The 22,768-nt window shown below is 36.2% G+C and overlaps 1 protein-coding gene across 1 annotated transcript in view; it reads left to right on the top strand.

Moving 5' to 3' along the window:
• COL24A1 (collagen type XXIV alpha 1 chain) overlaps positions 1–22,768 on the top strand; it is a 299,775-nt gene that overhangs the window by 241,221 nt on the left and 35,786 nt on the right. Inside the window, 3 exon segments of the mRNA XM_054566926.1 lie at positions 5,370–5,423; positions 6,726–6,833; positions 22,067–22,174. Of these exon segments, the coding sequence (XP_054422901.1) occupies positions 5,370–5,423; positions 6,726–6,833; positions 22,067–22,174 (270 nt within the window).

Genomic DNA, 22,768 nt, shown 5'->3' with positions numbered 1-22,768 from the left:
GTAGTAGGTAGGGGCAGATACAGGTTGTGTAGCACAGACTCATGATTGGTTTAAAATATTTTTTCCATAAGACAAATCAATTATATGTTATCAAGAAAAAAATAAATCTGTTGGCTCACTAAATTCTTTCTTTGTGCACTGATAGTTGTTGCCTCAACTGTATGTAACAACTGGCTTTATAATTTGTACCATCAGTTCATTGCTGCCCAGCTTTTCGCGGCATTCTGATTTTAACTTAAATTCTTAGAAAATGTACTCTACTTTAATAATAAATTAGGGGAGAATAGGTAAAAAAGTAATGAATTTGAGACCATGTTTCTCCTAATTTTTTACACTCATACTTATGTTTCCCACTTGTGGGAGTAACTAATAAAATTGGGTTGAATCTGACATTACAAAGGCGTTTCACTCACCTGGAAACCATGGCATCTACCTAGTAACTCCCAGTCAGGTTCCTTAATAAGTAAGAACTGATAAGTAATAAATAAAAATATCCCACTGAAGGCGAGTTTTAATAAGAAAAAAAGCAGAGAAAGAAGGCATTTGTCTCAATCACTTAGAATTTTTAATACCCCAAATAGGAAAAGTGGTGGAAAAAGCAGTGAACCTAGAACACTGCTACTGCTTTCTTGGGACTTGCTTATATTTGCATTAGGTGCCTAAGGGTGTAAATGCTTTCCCAAGATTTGATTCTAAAATTGCTAATCTTCTACAATTAGAACTTTTATATTCTTGATGTTTTTTTTTTCTTTTTGACATATCTCAGGAAGAAGTAATTTTTAAAAATCTTTTACAGAAGTAATTTTTGATGTTTATTAGTATCTATTAAAATTATGCCAATAAAAACAAATATTTTTATTAAACAATTGCACATCCAGCCTACAGGGTCAGCTCTTCTGGGTATCAGAGCTGAAGGCTGCTAAGGAGCCATGGTTTATTTTCTATATAATCCAGGAGAACCAGTTTTTTCCTACTTTGGGTAGCACTTGCATGCAGTCCAGGATTACATTGGAAGGCCTCCTAGACTTTAAAATAATAATAATTGTTACAAGAATACTCATTGACTATGTATTATTTATTTAGGGACACCTTAATTGGCCAAGTGGATTACTGTCACCTTGGTTTTGCAAACTTTTAAATTGTTTTTTAGATTTGGAAATAACCATTTTAAATCATGTGGACAACTCACTCATTTTTCAGATGAAGAAATTCAAGTCTAGAAACATTTTGAGTTGCCTAATATCACAGAATTAGTTACCAACAAAACCAATGCTAGAAACTTTATTTCCTGACTCCTATTATTAAAGCCTTTAAAACCTTTTATAAATTAAGTAATATATGATAAGTTTTACACAACCAACTAATTCATTCATTGGGCTTTCAGACTTGAGACTGTTAACAACTTTCAAAAAAAAGTTAAACCAAGTCAAAACCAATTGCAGAACTACTACATATTTTAAAAGACTTTTGTAATACAAATGTAGTGAACTGTTTTATAATGTCTTTCAAAGACTTAAATTCAAGCCAAAATCTTATTTTTCCTCCTAAAACAAAATTCCAGATTTTAGTGAATTGAAATGTCTTAGTTAAAAAAAGAGAGAGAGAGAGAGCCCTGGCCAGCATGGCTCTGTTGGTTCGGTGTTGACTCACAAACGGAGAAGTCGTCGGTTCAATTCCCAGTCCGGGCACATGCCCGGGATGTGGGCTGTGCACTGTCTGTCCCAGAGTCCCAGGTCAGGGCAGAAGGCAACCAATCGATGTTTCACTCTCACATCGACGTTTCTCTCCCTCTCTGTCTCCCCCTGTTCCCCTCTCTCTAAACTGAAATGAAAAATACAATTTTAAAGAAGAGAGATTTTCCATCTTGCCCAACTTACTAAATTTATGTTGACATTTTAAAGCTACTCTCTAACAAAGTTAGAACTAGCAAAGTATCAACATAACCATTTGGCTTCATTTAAATTTTTTACAAAAAGGGCTTGGACTATAGTGGCACATTTAAAATTATTTGTTATCCGAAGAATCAGACTCCCTACTCCAGTGGTCTATGAGTTAGTACAATGCCAAAGAACAGGAAGCTGTTTTAAATGGATCTGATTTGAAATGGACCGTTCTGTTTTTCAAAGCTAGCCAAAAAAAAAAAAAAGCAACATTTTTCTTGCACTCTAAAGACTACACATAAAATTCATATGCCTTTTCTATTACTAGAAGAGAAAAGTCTGTTGATTTATGAGGTACTTATGTTTAAATAAAATAATACAAGTTAAGTTTGAAAGTAACATAGAATACTTATAGCTTTATTATATTTGAATTGTGGGGATTGAAGAGTGACTTTTTTCCTTTCAGTTATACCAATTCAATTAATCATCTACTAAAACCTTTATGACAACATATTTTCTTTGTCTTTGGCCACCTCTGTGTAGGATTAATGTGTAGTACTGGTTGGTTCTTAATTTAGTTGTAGGACTATCCAGCATTTCCAACTTTGAGTTTTCAAATGCACAAATTCAAAGAAGTACCAATGTCCTACAATTTGTTGAGCTTTATGTATTTAAAACAATTGTAAAACTGGTTTTTCTAGCTGACCTACTACTTCTTTTTCGCTATAGTGACAACAATTATAATAAGGAAATCTTTCTGAAATTGAACATATAAAAAGAGCAGAAACTATAGATTTTTATTTGTTAAACAATTTTTGCATTCAATAGAAATATTTTGCCACAGTTCTCCTATTCCAAGTAAGAATATACACTTTTAGCATAATTTTATAGTCATACTTTTATTTTAGTATTATTCTATTGGAAACTCCTTCCTATTGATCATCCAGATATGAATAACATTCTGGTTTTCATGATCATAGGCCCCCATATGTAGATTTTAGTGCACAATATTGAACTCTTCTGAAATAATCCCCAACATAATGGTCATAGCAAAATGTAATCAATTTGTGATGATATGTGAATCTTTTTTATTTTTCTGTTTGAATGTTTGGAATAAAACATTCACATAGAAGTGTAGCATATATGAACCTTAAGCCATAAATTTAGGAATACAAAAAGTATAACTTTATTTACATTCTTTGTAATAGAACTTAGCATTTGTCCTGAATGACTATCCTACCTGGTGGTAGTAACCTAATTGGTAGAAACCTAGTCAATTGATAGCCTTTAATTTCATTCACTCAAATAGTTTATGTTTGATCTGGAGTTTTCCCGTATTTGCTCTCTTGTCAAGTTTGCAGGTACATTCTGGGTGGCAATGGTAGGGAAGAGAAATGGGAGGTGAGTTTGGACCTCAGTTTTCATTTATTTACACTAGAATCCACTGAAATTCACATCACTTTTTTGTTCCCCAGTTGCCATTGTCCCACCCTGTTGGCATCTACCTTGGTCTTCCTGGCAGAATGCTTTGATCCACGTTAGCACATAGAGCTGTTTTCTCATTTCAGGCACAAAATCTCCGTAGGTAGGCTTCTAAGGGCACATGAATACGTTTATATTCTTGGGCACATGGAAGTAACATTCTGCTGCTCCACTTACCATGCTAGGTGCTTGTGGGACTCAGACTCCCTCAAGTCCATTGGTCTAGACCTCTGATTGCAGAAATTTCTACTCAAGGCAGTTTATGTGGACGTCTCAATGAGGACATTAGTCTCTCTAGCCATCATCCCGGTGCCCAAACCCCCAACTTATCTAGAGTTGTAATTGTTTCTAACTACCCTAAGTCTTAAAGAGCAGTGTGGGTAAAGGGTTCTTCTCAGAGATATACCTGTCAGTGTTGAACAGTCTTGTTTCTCTTCTTATCTTTCTCCAACTTGAAGATCTTTATATCCCCTTAGATAAGAAAAATTCTCTTACATTAATATAATTCTTCTAAATCTGTTCTTTATGGGATCAGTTTTATGACTTGAACCCTTTATATATAACTTTGGTTTTTAATACTCAAAGATAGACTTTTAACATTTAAAAATCAGGCTTTTGTATATGAAAAACATATTATTTTCAAACTGTTATCCACCATGACTTTCAGAGGACTATTTTGAAATTCATAGCTGGGGAAAAGCCTATTTTGAGAATCAGAAATCTAAAACAGATCTATCACTTTGCATAAAAAGAAATAATGTGGATAAACACACTGATTTATATGTTTGAATATTATCATATCTTAGATACTATTTAATAAGTCCTATTTAAGATAACTGAAACCAGAATTTTTTCAGTATTTAAAAGTATTTACCTCTTTATTGTGTTCTGAAAGATACATACACACACACACATATCTCACATTTTTTGGTTTCCTTACCCTTAGACTTTACATCAGTGACTTTTGTAGGCAAGTACGATAGTTTTCAAAGTTTGAAGTAGAACCCTTGATCCATATATCTCCCCATTATCAACTTGAAACAAAGTTAGATCTTTATCCCATATATAAAATGCCCTTTTTCTCTGTGACTAGATATACTATTTCTTCTTAAAATGTTTAAGCTCATTTTCAGAAGATATAATATCTTATGAAATTTTTTTATTGTTGTTAAATTGAATCTTCACCACAATTTATCTTCAGATTTGAATAACATAACATCCCATTTTGGTGGAATATCCTGTTTGTGAGAAGTTTTGATGACCTCTGAGAAATGTGTGTGGTAATGATCATATGCTTTTTTAAAAAATTTGTGAACTAATCATTCCACATTTTTTTAAAAAATAATTTTAGGATATCATCAGAATAATGGCGTGATTTGTAAGGGTAAAGTTTCTAACTATCCTGGCAGACCAGTTGCTGTTGAATCAATTATGATTTAAAACATCTTATGCATGGAAAAACAAACAGTTTTGTGGGAAATATCTTTTCTTTGATTCACAAGTATGTTCTCCTCTATGCTTCCAGATAGCGCATTTTAGGCTCATTGGGCCATGTCTGTTACTCCCCTTTAAGTGCTTTGTGATCAGGGGCTTTGACTTAGCATTCTCAGCATGTAACAAAATCCCTGATACAAAATGCTCAATAAATGTTTACTCTATTCAGTAAGTACTTAACCACTTTCAACAGGGAGGCAAAGGCCCCTCCTGAAAATGGGGACGTTTGTTAAGTAATCTATTCAGTTCCCTTTTAGAACTCTGGTTTAAATTTTTAAACCACAAATTTGGAGCTAGATGGAAATTCATAGGTTATCTGGTCAAATTCTCCCAGCTGGGGGTTAAAGAAAATGACTCCCAGGAACTTTAAATGGCAGTCCCAAAGATATCCAACTAGGTGGTGGCAGTATTCGCTGTGCTGTAGCATCCAGGCCTCGAAATTCTTTTCTGTGCCTTCAGTTTAATATACTAAATTTAATACAATCAATTGACAAGTGTGATTTACATTTTTAGGGTCCTAAAGGGAAAAAAGGAGCTCCTGGTCCTTCTGGGAAACCTGGGATTCCTGTAAGTAACAAGTATTTTGCATCTTTCTTGCTTTTCTTAATAGAATTGGCAATTTCAGCAAACAGAAAAGTTTGGGGCCAATTATGACAAGTGTTGGATAAATCAGATTTTCTTAAAAAAAAATCGTAAGCCCATACTGGAACACAGAGGAAACAAAATATGACCATTAGCTCAGACCAAGCTTCCATGTAAGTCTCTGTAATTAGAGGATGCTGGTTTCCAGTGTCATGGAGCCCTCTCTGTGGACCTGTGCTACTCTCTGATGGTTAACCTAAAAAACAGGGAACTTGAAATCATGACTAAGTGATTGGTGACAAAGGTCAGAGATCTTCAGGCATGAATAGAAAGACATGAGCTGGATTTTAAATGAAGGATTCAACCTCTCATTTTCCTGGCAAATACAATAGAAGGCCTTAGAAAAAAGTTTTAAACATCACAGAACAGAAATTAACTTTACCATAGCCATTAGTTTCCTCCTGTGACCAGGTAAATATGTGCTGACTGGCTTATTAGCAAAGATTTTCTGCTGGTCTTCCCTAGCCACTGGCTGGATACGTGTTTGGGTGTGGTTTGTATTGGTTTAAAAAAGTAGAGAAAATAAACGTGAATTGTAACACATTCAGATCAGAGATCCATACAGATAAAATCCAGTTGCCCAAGAGTAGAACCAAATTGTTCAGGCCTTTTCTCAGTCATGCAATTATCTAATTCAAAATGGCAACAAAATGAGCCATATTTTGGTTGTTTGGAAAATAATACAACATGAGGTTTCATTAATCGTCTCTGGAAGCATGGAGAAGAACATATTTGTGAATCAAAGAAAAGATATTTATGTCCCATGGAACTGTTTGTTTTTCCATGTGTAAGATGTTTTAAATCATAATTGATTCAGCAGCGAATGGTCTGCCTGGGTGGTTAGAAACTTTACCCTTACAAATCATGCTATCTACATCTATATCCTAAGCTTGACAGGTCCATATAGCTGATCTTTTCTCTACAGATGGAGAAAGCGTGGGCTGGCACAATGAGAATGACCAGAGAATTACAGTAAAGCTGAAAAGGACACAGAGTAAATTGCTGCTTAGCTTGGCATTTTTGTTTAGGGAACTTTTCATGACAGTGGCCTGATCTGTTGAATCCAAATAGTAAACCATTAAAGAATCCAAGACACAAGAAAAGTTATCCTGGGACAGGGTATTAAAAATGTAAACATCCTCCCCCTTCCCCATAAATATAAACATATTTGTTATTTAATCATCTGTACAGTATATCTCTATAATCAAGTAATTTTTAATTACCAAGGGACTTACAGGCCTACCAGGGCCAAAGGGCCTCCGAGGACTCCACGGAGCAGATGGCACCCCCGGGGCCCCGGGGAAAGTCGGGCTGCCAGGAAAACAGGGACTTCCTGTGAGTAGATCGAATATTTCTTTGCTTTTTAGTTTTTATAAATAGTGTCTCCTTGCCAGACCATAGATATTCTGACTATCTTAGCTTTGACATTGGCTCAAGCTAAGCCAATCATTTCTGTAATAGTTATTTTGGAATTGTGTCTGTGATTTCCAGAGAGTGTCAATGGTACATTCACTTAGATATTTTATATCTAATAATGCCTATTTTTAATTTATATCATTTTACACATATAAAATCTTGTAAATAAGAACCATAAATAAAGTCTTAGGGACGACCCAGCCTGGCTGTGTTTTGAGTTCATCAAAAACCACCTTTGGAACATTTGAGCCTTGGCAGTACCTCAAGGCAGGTTCTGCCAAAAATTATTTTCCCTTTACTTTTACAGCCTCAGTATTTTACTTTACAAAAATTGTGTGAATGTTTTTTCTCTATTTATCTGGTGGTGGTGCAATGATACAGATTTTCTCTTATTTTCCTATAAAATTTCCATCTTATTTTATCTGAAATTTAAAAATCATATTTTATGTTCACTTAGCTATTTCTCTTCTTTCCTTCCCTCATGTCATCATCATCAAGATACTTTTGTTTCCCATGTTGTTTTCCCTCAAAATAGAATAGTTAACCACATACTTTCAAGAGCCCAGTAAAATTTACCCTTTTACATTTCTGTTATTTGTATATGATTACCTGTTTTTCTCTTCTTAATTAATTAGTTAATCCTAGCTGTTTATCGAATATGGCATGATGCTATGCCTAAATCCAAACCCAAATTAATATTCCTCATTCACTATGATGAGTTAACACATTTGTTTAAAAAAACAAACTATGAAACTGTGATGTAACAAGCTTAATTATTTTAGAAATAAATATCTGCCTAGATTCTATCAGAAAAGGTGAATGTTATTAAAAAGCTTATTTGTTTTAGAAGCAATATGTCAGAACATAAGAGCATTAGGTTAAGACCTAGAAAACTTTGACAGGCTAGTGTTTTTTAATTAAAATAGATATCTTATAGACTTATGCCATTAACATCAGTCTGGTTTAAAGAGGACTTTCATTTGAGATCTCAGTCTTAAAAGTAGCTCAAATCAAAACAAAACAAATATAAAAAGCTAATAAGTAAATTTAGGAAGGTTTCAGGCTACAAGATGAATAAACAAAACTGAATTGTATTTGTATATATTAACAATAAACAATCAGAAATTGACATTTACAAAGCAGTTCTTACAATAGCATCAAAATGAGATAATCTGACCCCTCAAAAATGTACAAACCTGTATACTGAAAATTATAAAACACTGCAGACAGAAAATAAAGAAGACCTAAAGAAGTAGTATATATTCTATGTTAATGGATCAGAAAGCTCAACACAATTAAGATGTCAATTATCCTATACACTGGTAGTATCTTAAAACATTAACCATATACCTATCATATGACCCAGCCATTTCACTCCTAACCAAGAGAAATGAAAGCTATGTCCACACAAAAACTTGCACATGACAGGCGCATATAGCTGATCTTTTCTCTACAGATGGAGAAAGTGTGGCTTTCTTTGTAAGAGCCCCATACTGGAAAAAACCCAAGCATCCATCAAAAGATGAATCACTAAACAAATTGTGGTATATGTGTACAGTGAAATATTAGTCCACAATGAAAACAATGATTTATTGATATATGCTACCCCAAGAATCGACCTCAAAATAGATATGCTGAGTTAAAAAAAAGAAAGCACACAAAAAGGGCACATACTGTGTGACTCTATGTACATAAATTCTAGAAAATGTAAAGTGGTCTGTAGTGACAAAAAGGAAATTAGTGGTTTCTTGGAGATTGGAGTATGGGAAGGGTGGCTTACAAAGGGATGGGGAACACTTTTGGGGGGTGGATATGTTATCTTGCTTGTGATAATGATTTCACAGCTGTATTCTTATGCCAATTTACTTTATGTCAATAATTTACAATTATGTAAAGTGGTGTTATATGAAGGAAGAGGGTGGAAAGATGACACTGACTGATAAGTAAGAGTTAGTAAGTTAGGAATAATAATTATGTTGTGGAGCAGGAAAGAAACATTCTCAGTAGAGTCAATAGCATAATTAAAGCTAGGAAGAACATTGTGTGTTTGAAGAACCATAACAAGACCAATTGGGGGCTAAAGTTGAGTGAGCAAGGTGTAGAGTGATAGTTTCATTCTGTTCAGGTATACAAGGGACACATCATGGTGAATATTGAAGGACTTATTAAGGGTATTCAACATTATTATGTAAGGATAGTTAGAACCCATTGAGGTTTAAGCTTAGGAGGGACGTTATCCAATTTTACATTTTTAATGGATGCCCTGCAGGTCCAGTATGGAAAATGGGCTGGAAGGGGGAGAGATTAGATTCAGGAGACTAATAAGACTATTTATTGTGGCATCCCAGGCTACATATGTTCATGGGTTAGACTAGACTGGTGAAGTGGCAATGGAAAGAAGTGGATGAATTTAGGTGGTGTTTACAAGGTAGCTTTGATAGAACTTGATATTTGATTATGTGAGGTGAGGGAGAAAAAGAGGCGTCAAGGATAATTTTCATATTTCTAACTTACCAAGTTTCTAACTCAGTGCACTATGGGCCCATCACTAAAAAGCCTGAAAGAGGCCCAAATTTTATGGGTAAGTTGATGACATCCAAGTGGAGGTAAGTCAGTAATCATATATTCTAGGCTAGAGCTCAGAGAGGAGGTCAAATATTAATTTGAGAGTCATCAACATATAAAAATGCACTAATCAGAATCCTGTTAGGAAGCAGATGGAATATTCAACTGGAATTTTGAAGAAGCTATTTAGGGAAATGCAGACAGGGTAAAAATAGCCAAAAAGGATTTTGGGGAACTTAGAAACCATCAATAGTAGGAAATGGTTACCACCCTTAGACCTGAAAGGTTAAAGAAAAGAAATAACGTCAGGTCAAGAGACAAGTTGAGATACGGAGCTGTTGGAAAAGGACAAAATACCAAAGCTGGAAGGATAGAGGAGAAATAAAGATATTACCTCTCTCTCCTCCCACATGTCTGTAACTCAGTGGTGAATCCCATTGGCCAACTCAAACTGGAAGTCAGAGAACAAGAAAGCCCAGGTGATGTAGTCCATGAAGGTCAGATTCCCAGAACAAGTGGCACAGTAGAGAAGAGGCAGTGAATGACTTTGGGGAGAAAATGAAAAAAAAAGCAAACACAAATATGAAGTACACAGTGGAAAGAAGGTCCAGAATCAAGCGGTGAGGTATTCTATCATTTAGAAGTCAGGCAAAGGAGGAAGACGAGACTTCAAAGGAAACTGAAATGGAATGAGCAAAATAGAGAGGAAGAAAAGAAGGTAATGTCATGAAAAATAGAGAAAGAATATCCCAAGAAGAAAAAAGTCATCAAGTATATCTAATAATCCTAAGTGTGTGGGACATTTGTTTATTAATTGTGTTTTTGTTGTTTTGGTTACTCAACATCGTAAGCCCATTTTTATGTTTACTCTTCTTTTTTTTTAGCCTTTCTAGGACACTAGCTTCTGCTACAGAAGTCAAAAATTTAAGACTTTCACGTCTCAGCCCCTCCTTGAAACAAGGATGTAGGTCCATGACCTAAGCCTAACCAATCAGTTGTATACACGGGGCCTTCAATGGAGGAGTTGATGATACACAGAAGTAGTAATATCAGCAACCCTCAGTTTCCAGGGCTGGTGCACACTGCAGTGTCCAAATTTGGGCTGCCTAACCTCCCTTTAATTCTATCCATTTTTCAAACTTGCTTTTCTAGGTTTATCAGGGACTATATGAGCTACTCATTGTCTTTTTGGTAAATATCTGATTAAATTATCCTGGGGCGGGTAGTGGTTACCGGTATTTGCAAGGAAGGTCCCTGACTAATACAGAAAGCTAGCAAGATGAAATTCTAACCATTGTGTTTTAGTTTAGTATATGGAGGTCATTGGTAACTTTAGCAAATAACCATTTGACTTGATGAGTAGAGGCATAAACAGGATTGGAGTGCTCGAGGAGAGACCAAGGAGAGAATCAAGAAATTCAGACAATTCTGAAGTGGAGAAATTTGGCTCTAAAGGAGAAAATAGGGCAATTAACTACAGAAGAAACTGAGATTCAGGTAGATAGCATTTTTAAATGAGAGAATCTTGGCCCTATTTAAATGCTAGAAGGACCTAGTAGAGATGGAAGGGCTGAAGACATAATCAAGGGAAAAGAGACTCTGAATAGGAATTGGTAGGACAACAAAACCTGTAGAGTCTTGCTCCATTTCCTAAGTTACTTTCCTTCTAGTTGGGGGTCATTTTTAAAAAACAGATTCTGAACTTCATGTCCCTTTACATATGGCTAGTATGAAAAGCTCATTGAATTTTGTGATGAAAGAAATTGGAACAAATTACAATAACATTGAATACCTCTCATGCAGTTGAATGGTGTCTGGTATTGCAATTAGTAAGCAATGATTTATCAGATCATAAATCATCATCTCTTATTTTTTGGCTTTTTGTAAGAATAAGTTAGAACAGTTTTACATGCATACTTAGGATAACAAGATGTCAATAAGTATTGAAGTGTTTTATATTCATCAAAATAAAAACAAAATAACCTTTCCTTGAGGAATTCCCTTTTAACCACAAGGTTTACTTTGGTATTTATGAATTTGGAAATATTTCTTACAAACGTCTCTTCTCCCTGTAGGATATTTACTGTGAAAGTAGAATGATAATGTCTATTCAATGAAATTAGGTAGCAATGGCTAAACTGATCATTAGGGAATGTGATTTTTAAGATGATTACTTCTAAAACCTATTATGTTAATAGAAAAACTAATTCAGAGAATAACATAGTCTCAAAATACTAGCAGATTCCCTGGAATATTTTCAACAAAGGATAAGGACATCTTTCCTTTGGTCTTTTTTTTTTTTTTTTTTTTAAATCATGGCATGGTGGTGTTTTTGGCTTATCTTTAAGGACTGTTGGATTTTTCCACTGAGAAAAATATTTATTCTGGGATTTCTAGCATTATGCAACTGCCTGATTTTCCTAAACAGTATTCTTTATTTCTTTTTGTCCTTTGGTTTTTTGTTTTGTTTTGATTTTTCTGTTTTTAATGTGGCCAAGGATTTAAAGAATTCCTGGCAAATTCACTGCAGTTTCAATGGTTTTTTCATGGTCACATGACTATAACCGAAGGACAGTTTTGGGGAAGTTCACAGTTGCCTGTGTTAATTTCCTCCTATACAAATGAGTGTTTTGAGACTAGTCAACTTAGCACATTTGTAGTAAATGAGTCTACATGCTGTTTTCATTGAGTTGGACTTCTGCACAAGCATAGTGCCTCAATCATCTATGAAAAAAGAAAACAACTTTTCTCTGCAAAGATCATAAATCCATCTGTCATCAAAATGAAGGCTTACCAGTCTTATTTTTTATTGCTGCAACTAATAAAATTGGTTATTGAGAAGGAGAGGAAGAAACAAAACAACTTGATTTAGGACAAACCAAGGCCTTTCAATCTTGACTTCACAGTTTGTCAGGTGAACATGGGCTTAAGTGTTGTCTCAGATGATATGCTTATCCTAAAAGAACATGGAAAGTTTTGAGTTTTCCACATGTGGATTGTGTCCAGTATAAGAAGGAAAAACACACTTCATCAGCCCGCTCATAATCCAAGCATAGAGTAGCAGGACCACCACGGGAGCTTCGATTAGAAACACCAGCACAGTCCTGCCACCTGTCTGGCCAGTGTGTTCTCTAGTCCGTGAGCTAGTCACACTACAGATACTTCTGTGTCTAAGGTACATTTATTTCCTGTCAGTGTTTTGAAGAAAGAAACATACCTGCCTTGACCAGATCTACATTCAGCATATCCTGCTAACTCTTGATCACTAAGAGACCGATTCTCCAGTTATGGCTTAACCTTATTGCTACTTTTTCCCTCTTCTCCCCCTGCTGCTTGTTTTGGACCATTTTCTGCTCATTAGGAACTCTTCCAGAGCAAACGAAACTCAGTCTATTTGGCTGCTTATTAGCAACAAAATGAAAGATTTTCTAAAGGATTAACTTTCCTATTTGAATCTTCAATGACTCCCACCCAATCCAGTCTAGTTGATACTCTTATGGAATGTTGTTCCTTCACAGCCTGGACTCTGTTTACATTTCCAGTCTTATATTCTACCTTTCTCCTCATGCGTGCATTTCAGTGACCATAACAGCAAACAATTATTAAATGTTTATTATGTGTCAGACAGTGTTCCAGGTGTTGAATATGTATGAAGTTATTTAATCCTCACAAAAACCCCATGAAGTAGGTAAACCTGTTATCTCCAGTTTACGGAAAAGGAAGATGGGACTCAGAGAGGTAAGTACCTTGTCCAAGGTCACAAAGACAACAAATAATAGAGCCAGAATTCAAATTCAGGCGGTGTAGATTCAGAGGCTCTGTTCTTGACCACTGTGCTGTACTCCTTCAAGTATATGATTCATTACTTAGACATCCACCAAATTCTATGTATTTCCCTCACTTTCATGCCTTTGTTCATGCATTTTAGTATCTCAGCTTGGAAAGCACTTTGGTCTTTCCCTCTAAGTTAAAGATGAACAAATTTTTGATCTTTCAGGAATAAATTGAACTGTTACCTCCTTTCAGGCATACTTCGTGGGACTCCACTCAGAGTTAGGCGTGCCTGCTCTGAACTTCTGTATACTCTGTACACTGCTTCCATCACAACCTGGATAATATGGTTTCTGACTACTTCTCTTTATGTCTTCCTTCTCCAAGAGATTGCAAACTCCTGTAGAACTGGGGTTGTGTCGTATTCATCTGTGTATCCCTAGCACCTAGCACAGTGTCAGGCCCATAGAAGAAGTGCAATAAATATTTGAGGAACCAATATTCTTTGAATAACAAGTATGACTTTGGAGACTGGAGTTTAAAATTAAGCTCTGTTAGCTACTTAACATTTTAAGCATCATCTATAAAATGAGTACAATAATATATAATTCATATGGTTTTTATGAGAATCAAGTAAGATATCATATGTGAAATGCTTAGTATGCTGCATGGACTTACTGTGTTATCACCTTTTTTTTTACAATTTTTTTTATTTTTTAATTATCTTTATTATACTAGTACAGTTGTCCCAATTTTTCCCCCTTTGCCCCGCTCCACCCAGAAACCTCAATCCCTTAGGCCATCCCCCCACCATTGTTCACGTCCATGGTCGTGCATGTAAGTTCTTTGGCTGCTCCATTTCCTATAATGTACTTTACATCCCCATGGCTATTCTAGACTAACTATTTGTACTTCTTAATCCCCTCCCCTCTTCACTCATTTCCCCACATCCCCCTCCCATCTGGCAACCTGAGGGAGTCCCTGTCCCACAGAGTCCTCCCAGCCACCATGGATGAAATGAGTCATTCCAGACACAATTTGTCTGCTAGGAGGGGAGAGTGGCAATCTCTCTAGTGGAGAATGCCCCAAGCCCTTCTCTGAAGTGGCTCTTATTAAGAATGATATGTGAAGGGGTATACAGCATACATGCATAGCTCATTAAGCAGTGTCAGAGGGCTACAGTTAATGGAAAAGAGATACTGTTTACAGATAACAATAGAAGGAGCACAAAGATCAGCCTTAGGTTAGGGTCTGTTAGACATACTGATGCCAAATTGTCATTAAGGCATGGCTCAGGAGCTTGGGAATTTTCTCCCCTGCCTTGAGGTTAAACACTTCATTTTTCATTATCAGGGCTGTACAAAGCAGAGCAAGCTTCAGTGGCTACAATGCATTCTTTAGGACAGATTTCCCACAGGAACCCTCAGTGCTAGCATCAGGTCATGTCTGTCTCCCAGCATACCCAGCTTTCTGGTCAAGACTCACAGGCCCATTTTCAAGGCCTGGCTTGCGCAAAGCTACAATTCCTGATACCACGCAAAGTGGTCCTAAACAGCAACCATCAAAATGCACTCCGTACACATGATTCTGTCTCTGTTCTTGTTTGCTTTGTTTATTTTTTAAATTTAATTATTGATAGATATTTTTGCCATTTTATTGTTCATAGTTTTGCTCTTCTTTTTATTAAATAAGTCTCTTTAACATTTCATATAATAATGGTTTGATGATGATGAACTCCTTTAGTTTTTTTCTTGTCTGGGAAGCTCTTTTTCTGCCCTTCAATTCTAAATGATAGCTTTGCTGGGTTGCACAGTCTTGGATGTAGGCCTCTCCTTTTCATGACTTTGAATATTCCTTGCCAATCCCTTCTAGCCTGCAAAGTTTCTTTTGAGAAATCAGCTGACCATCTTATGGGAACTCCCCTGTAGGTAACTCACTCCTTTTCTCTTGCTGCATCTAAGATTCTCTCTTTATCTTTAAGGCTTGGCATTTTAATTATGATGTGTCTTGGTGTGGGCCTCTTTGCATCCATCTTGTTTGGGACTCTCTGTGCTTCCTGGACTTGCATGTCAACTTCCTTCACCAAATTAAGGAAGTTTTCTTTCATTGTTTTTTCAAATAGATTTCCAATTTCTTGCTCTTTCTCTTCTCCCTTTGGCACCACTATGATGCAAATGTTGGCCTTCTTAAAGTTGTCCCAGAGGCACTATCCTCACTTTTTGGGGATTCTTTTTTCTTCTTCTTGTTCTGATTGGCTCTTTTTTGCTTTCTTATGTTCCGTATTATTGATTTGATTCTTGGCTTTATCCAGTATACTGTTGTTTCCTTATAAATTGTTCTTGATTTCAATTAGTGTATCCTTCATTTCTGACTGGATCTGTTTTATGCTGTTTAGGTCCTCACTAAGTTCCTTGAGCATTTTTATAACCAGTGTTTTGAACTCTGCATCTGATAGTTCACTTATCTCCATTTTGTTTAGTTCTTTTTCTGGAGTTTCAATCTGTTCTTTCATTTGGACTGTGTTTCTTTGTATCCTCATTTTTGCAGACTCCCTGTGTTTGTTTCTATGTATCAGGTAGGGCTGCATTGACTCCATGTCTTGGTTGTGTAACCTAATGTAATAGGTGTCCTGTAGGGTCCAGTGGCACAGCCTCCCCATCACTCAAGCTGGGTACTCAAGGTGCACCCTTCATGCAGGATGAGTACACACTCTTCTTGTAGTTGAGTCTTAGGTGCTGTTGGCAGATGAATGGGAGGGATATACCCTGGCCAGTCAGCTACAAGCATTGGCTGTGACTACTTACCACTGACTTTCACCCTCCACGGAGGATCAGCTGTGCAGGGTACGCAGGCTTTGGAATTTCCTGGGTAGTGCAGGCCAAGGTCAACCCAGCACCTGTGTTCTACCCAGGGCCACCGTGTATGAGCAGTAAAGCATTCTGAGATGGCTGCTACTTGTGCTGGGCTTGGATATTCCCAGGCTAAGCCAAATGGTGAATCTAGGCTTGCTGCTGGTAGTACCAGGCCTGTGGTCACTTAGCAAGAGGTACAGGGACTGGGGGCTCACTGAGGAGTCTCAGGAGATCTCCCGTGTGGAGCAAATAGAGTTAGCCAGGTTGATGGAGTCTCATATGTGACACCTGCCTGCTGTCTCTATTGTTCTGTGGGGGGAGAGCTCAGAGAGGGACAAGAGCCTCTGCACACCTTTCTGTCTGACAGAAAACTTTCCCCCAGCTCTCACTTTGACACCAGACACTTCAGTTCCTCCCCACGTGCCACTGATGCCTTTCAGGCTGCTACCCCAGTGCTGGAGCTCAGAGGAGTGAATCTGAGTAACTCCATGTGTGGGTTTTTTAAGGGGAACTTCTTGGGTCATTTCTCCTACCAACTTAATCCCCACTGGTTTTTGCAGCCAGAAGTTATGGGTATTTATCTTCCTGACACTGGAATAAGGGGCTGGGACTCCTTGTTCCCAAAATATCCCTCCTGAATTTTTATTCACCGTATATGGATGTGGGACCAGCACCTTCTGTGTCTCCTACCAGTCTGAATGGATGTGGTTTCTTTAATTCCGTAGTTGTCAGACATACATTCAACTTGATTTCTGACAATTCTGAGTGATGGTTGTTCTATATTTTAGTTGTAATTTTGATGTAGTTGTGTGAGGAGGCAAGCCATATTTACCTATGCCACTGTCTTGAGTTAATCATCTTTTAATAATATTAAGTATTCATGATTAAGCTAACATTTATTTACTCAACAAATATTTGTTCAGTGCCTAATAGAGCCAGGAGTTAGGGACTATAGCAGGGAACAAGACGGGCAAAGAATTGCCCTCATGGGACATACATCGGGATGAAATTACTGATGTTTGACTACTTCTGACCCATACCCCAGAAATTACAATTTAATATTGTAATTTCAACCAAATAATTGAGTAGTAGTCTATAAATTGTTAATTGCAAATTGTGGTAAGTTCTGTGAATGAAATAGATAGGGTTTTGATACAGAGCATAATAGGAAACATATAGATGAAGCAGACTATGGAGGCCTCGCTGAGAAGGTTATACTTCAGCTGACCACTAAAGATAATCCTGAGCCAGACGTATAAACAATGACAGAGGGAAGAAGGGAGCGGGCAAGGGAAAGTGGTGGGGGTTTGGCAGAGACAAATGTATTTGAAAAAATAAATTAAAATAAAATTTAAAAAAATAAAATAAAATAAGGTCAGTTTAATATTTGTCAAAAAAATAAAGAATGACAGAAGAACATACCATAAGAAAGAACTAAAATGAAAAAAAAACAAAAAACAAAACCTTGCACTCAGGAAGAGTTTGGCATATTCACAGGCTTATCAGAGGATCAAATAAGATAGGATGGAGATAGAACTGTTATTTTTAAAATAAAATACGGACATTTAATTTTTTCATGGTGATGTGAGCCTAGACATGTCTAAGAGCCAAAGTATAGATGAAATATCCTCTTTCAGTCCCTGTCAGTCATGTGATTTTTGAGTTGAGACCTAAGTAAAGGAGATTTCACATGATATACTATTTTTTTCAATATTATAGTGGCATTTGCACTGTCCATTTTGCAGGATGGATAAACTACCAGTACTTGTAATGGAAATGTGTAAAGAATGAAATGCCTGTATTCATTAAGACTGAACAAGAGTTACTTTTGTATACTCTTGGGAATGGACCTAAGTCAAGCAGACCTGTCTTCACTACCTAGACTTGCCTCAACCCTGCTCTGAGTTCCATAAGCTTTAATATGTTTAGAGATTCGAAAGTTACCTCCTAAGTTTAGTATACTGCTCATTCATAAATCTTATTTCTAACATTCAGCCACATTACTTAGGATTGGCACTGTAGGAAAATGTATGAATGCTACATTATGTATAATGCAGTCTTGCATATAATCACCTGATAATTACTATCCCACATATTTTAAAACAGCCAGTTCTTTCCAGAGAAGGATATATTTAGTAAACCAAATAAAATGAAAAATTCCTACTTAAACTGAAGTGTTTTTAGGAGCTTGGAGTAAAGGAAGCAAAGTATTACTTTTATAACTCATTAGCTTGCTGGTTTAACCAAAAATACAGGAAATATGTTGTCTAATTAAAAAAATCAGGGCATCATAGTTGTTTTTTATACTAGAGAGACAAAATTAATTTTAATTACTATATTTTTACAAATAACTCTATCAACATGATGCTATGAGCACAGAGGGTGCTTGGCAGGAGTGAAAGAAAACTTCCTAGTAATTTCAAGAATAGTATTTTTTTAAAAAATCAACTAATTTGAAGTTAAGTGTCATTTTAAATTTATCATTTTACTGTTGAAAACATCAATCATTAGCATAAAATGTTTATCATTTCACTCAACGTATTTTAGATAATATTCCTTTCTTAATCCTCTTTTAAATGGAGATTTCTATCATTGCCCATAATAAACCATTTTTTTCTAACTTATTTTTTAATGTTTTTGCTTCAGTTCTAATGAGAATAGGGCAGCTAAACCAAGGGGCCTGGGGAATAACACAGTGACAGTCCCTTCGCCATGTTTCGCTGTTACAGACAAACCAGCCGTCATTGTCCCAAAGTCTGTGTCTGTGCTCTAAATCTGTGCACACAGCCCCATTTTCATTTCCAGATCTTTCCATTCAGTTCCAGAATGAAAGCAGATTTATACTTAAATTATTCCGTTCGTTCCCCACAGGGAAGTCAAAGTAAAAGGCAGCTCTGTCATCTTTCCTTAGCTGACATGAGAGTAAATAAAACAATCTAACCATATTCCCATTACAGTTTCTGATGTATGGAAGAGACTCAATAAAAAGTAAATCTTGTTGATATTGTTGTTATTGTTGTCATTGCTGAACCAGTGTGTGTTTCCTTAGAATCCAACCCTTAAGTAGCCCTCAGTTTCGGTCTTATCAAAAATTGACACTTACCTGCAGAGTTCAAAACCAATTTAAGGGTACAGATTTACAACTTGTAGATGACTAGTTCTGGAGAGCTAATGCACAACACAGTAATTATAGTCAACAATATTGTATTATAAGTTTCAAAGGTTCTCAGAGACAAAAATCTTAACTGTTCTAAAAACAAACAAAAAATAATAATAAATATGTGACATGATAAAGGTATTAGCTAGGCTACTTTATTAATCACATTGCAAATTATAAATGTATGAAACCAACATGTTCTATACCTAAACTTGCATAATACTATATGTCAATTATATCTCAATAAAACAAAAAAAAATTTAAGCATGCAATTTGGCTCCTATCTGAGGATAATGGAAATCTCTGGCCATGAGACATCATATACTCCTATCATCTTATGAACTTTTTAAAGACTTAGGTAAAGTGTTGATCGGTTTAAGCATCTCTGAACAAATTAATAAGTGTGATGTTATTTATTTTTTAAATTTGCTCAGAATGACTTATCCTTTGCTGATGGGTTTTAGTCAAATCATTTTTAAGACATTGGAAAAATGCCTAGGGATTAACATCTGTTTCTCTTGAAAGCAAAATTACTCATCCATCTGTGTATTCATAATAAAAAATGTTTGTTCTCTACTTGTATGAAACATTGTTTGGAACATTGTACAGAACACTCTGCTACTGTCCTCAAATTTCTCTCTAAGAAACCAACATGAGCAGTAAATAACTTGGAGCATATTCATTGTGTTGTATTAAATGTCTGATAGCACTGAAAGTAAAATAAACTTTCAAGTATGCAGTTAATCCTAAAGTCCTTTTATTCTCAGCTAAAAGTACCTGTCGACTTCAGGTGTGTCCGTTGTCCCTGGATCACCTGAAAGATACATATTTTTTCCTGTTGGAGAACAAAGGTCTCAAAATTACCTAAAATTACAAGTGAAGTGAGGCGAAATGGTACTATGTTAGAATTCTGGAATGTTGAGGTATCCTAAAATCATCCAGCATAATCTGTCATGTGATGCATGTCTTCTCTCTCTGTCATCAATTACTCGTATTAAACATGCAGGGATAGGATACTCAACACCTTGCAAGACAACCCACAAAGCTACAGTTAGGTATGGCAGTGCTTGTGTTCAGGTCACTCTTATTTTACTTAATCATGGCTCCAAAACACAAGAACAGTGATGCTGGCAGTGCACATCAGCTAAAGGGAAGCCAGAAAGTGCTTCCTTTAAGTGAAAAGGTGAGTACAGTTCAATAAGATATTTTGAGAAAGACCACAGTTATGTAACTTTTATTGCAGTATATTGTTATAATTGTTCTTACTGTTAGTCTCTTACTATGCCTCATTTAGAAATTAAACTTCATTTTATGGGTACATAGGTACAGGAAAAAACCATACATATATAGGGTTCAGTACTACCCACGGTTTCAGGCATCCACTCAGGGTTTTGGAACCCACCTCCTTTGGATGAGGGGCAGGGGGCTACTGTACTAACATCTATCAATTCATCAAGAGACAAGGAAAACCACTCAAAAGCTTTGTGTGTGTTTTTTAATTGACTATTAATGCTGCTCCGATGTCTTCAACACTTTAAGCAACTATTCCTACCAAAAGGCAAGCAATCTTAAGAAATTTATTTTGGCCCCCTTTTTTTATTTTTCCTAATTTTTATCAACTGTCCCATTTCAAAAATATTGTGTCCAATGCTTGGTCTACTAATATTGATGTATATTGTATATTATTTTTTAGCACAACTATAGTCATTGAATAAAAAATACAAAGCATTAACCCCTAATTTGATAACAAAATAATCCATATTTCACTGTGCTTTAAACACGCAGTATTCAAACTTCACTTTATTTTGCTTTTGTTTTGACATGACCAATATGCACTGGTACTAAAATAAATAAAATGCCACAGTAAGTCAGCATATGTTCCACTCGAAACACTGTCAGATTGTAACTGCATCACTGCAAATGCGTGAAGCAATGGGTGCCATCTACAGTCTCAGCCACAACTGCTCAGCTCTGCCTTACCTGCAAAGTAGCCATTGGCAATGCTTAAATGAATGAGTGCGGCTGTGTTCCAACAAAACTGAAATCCTAATTTTGTATCATTATTACGTCTTCAAATATTCATTTGATTTTTCTTAACACATAAAAATGTAAAAGCTGTCGTTAGCTCACAAGTTCTACAAAAACAGGTGATGGATTGGATTTGGATTGCAACGATAGTTTGTCAACTTTAGGATTTGCTGGAGAAATGGTTTACTTACTTTATTCCTGATCACACTGTTTGGAGTAAATTTTCTCGAATCAAGTGTGATTGAGGAATAGAATAGTCTTCCTTTTATATTGAAATGTAATTCACATATATTAGCTTCATATAATTCACATGTATTAGCTTCAGTTGTACAATATAATGATGCAATATATGTATACTTTGATTAATGATTGCCACAACAAGCTTAGTTAACATCCATCAGAATATTCTTTTTAAGGACATATAATGAGTTATAAGAGTTTTCATGTATACCAGAGTAGAATACAAAAATTTAGAATACAACCAACGTACTTTACACATAATCTACTTAAGTAGAGGATGCTGGTGGACTTCGTACTGCCTCAGTATTTTCATTTTAAAAACCCAAGACTATTACATTAACTATAATTAGAGATTTTACGTGGGCCAAAACATTATTTAAACATTTGACTTACTTGGGAAAGAAGCCCAGGACAACTTCCAAACTGGGGTAGTGTGTTAACAGCGGCATTTCACAAGACCAACCCTTCCTACAGTTATTGAGCCTCTGGATGGATTTTCTAGGAATTGCCTGTTTTCATGTCTTATGTATGTTATTTAGGGCATCAGAGGCAGCCCAGGAAGAACAGGGCCGACTGGGTCTCCAGGTCCTCGAGGAGCAAAGGGTTCACCAGGCCTTCCAGGAAGCCCAGGAGTTCTAGGTCCAAAGGTACTTGCAAGTTTTGTTCTGATGATGGGCGTTATCGATCATCCTTACTGGCCCTGAGTTCATTGGCTAGAGCACACGATGGTAAGATTAATAGCTTTTAAGGAAATGTAGCTAACAATAAAAGTACATTAGGAAAAAAGGAAAGTATGTGGCCTGGACATGTCCTTCTCCCGAGATAGCTACATTGCATGTAATTTGCCAAAACAACTCTCAGTCCAGGACTGTAATGCTTTAAAAAATGCTTTTTGACTCATTCTGGGTTTTTTCCCCTCTCTGTGTCATCCACCTTCTCAAAAACTGAAAAATCTTATTTACTTGCAGATACTTACTTTCTCAGATATGTTTTCTGTTCCTCTAAGTCTCAGCCTAACCAGCCAATTAATCTGGTAAGAGTACAGATTATTTCTTAGAGTCAGAGTGACAGTAATTATGCCTTGCATTAACATTCATTGCATAGAGTATTGTCACGTGTCAATAGGCTTTCCAAACAACCTTCTCTTAGAAATACCTCAGTGCAGAGTTGACCCAGACAGCCCAGGCATTAAGTCAGTGTCTAAAGCTGTTTCACAAAAGCCTAGGATTAGGACACTGGCA

The sequence above is a fragment of the Pteronotus mesoamericanus genome, unplaced genomic scaffold (assembly GCF_021234165.1).
Source record: "Pteronotus mesoamericanus isolate MK-2021 breed Mesoamerican mustached bat unplaced genomic scaffold, CSHL_Meso_final contig_181, whole genome shotgun sequence".
Taxonomy (NCBI): domain Eukaryota; kingdom Metazoa; phylum Chordata; class Mammalia; order Chiroptera; family Mormoopidae; genus Pteronotus; species Pteronotus mesoamericanus.
This window is presented reverse-complemented; position numbering and strand designations above follow the sequence as displayed.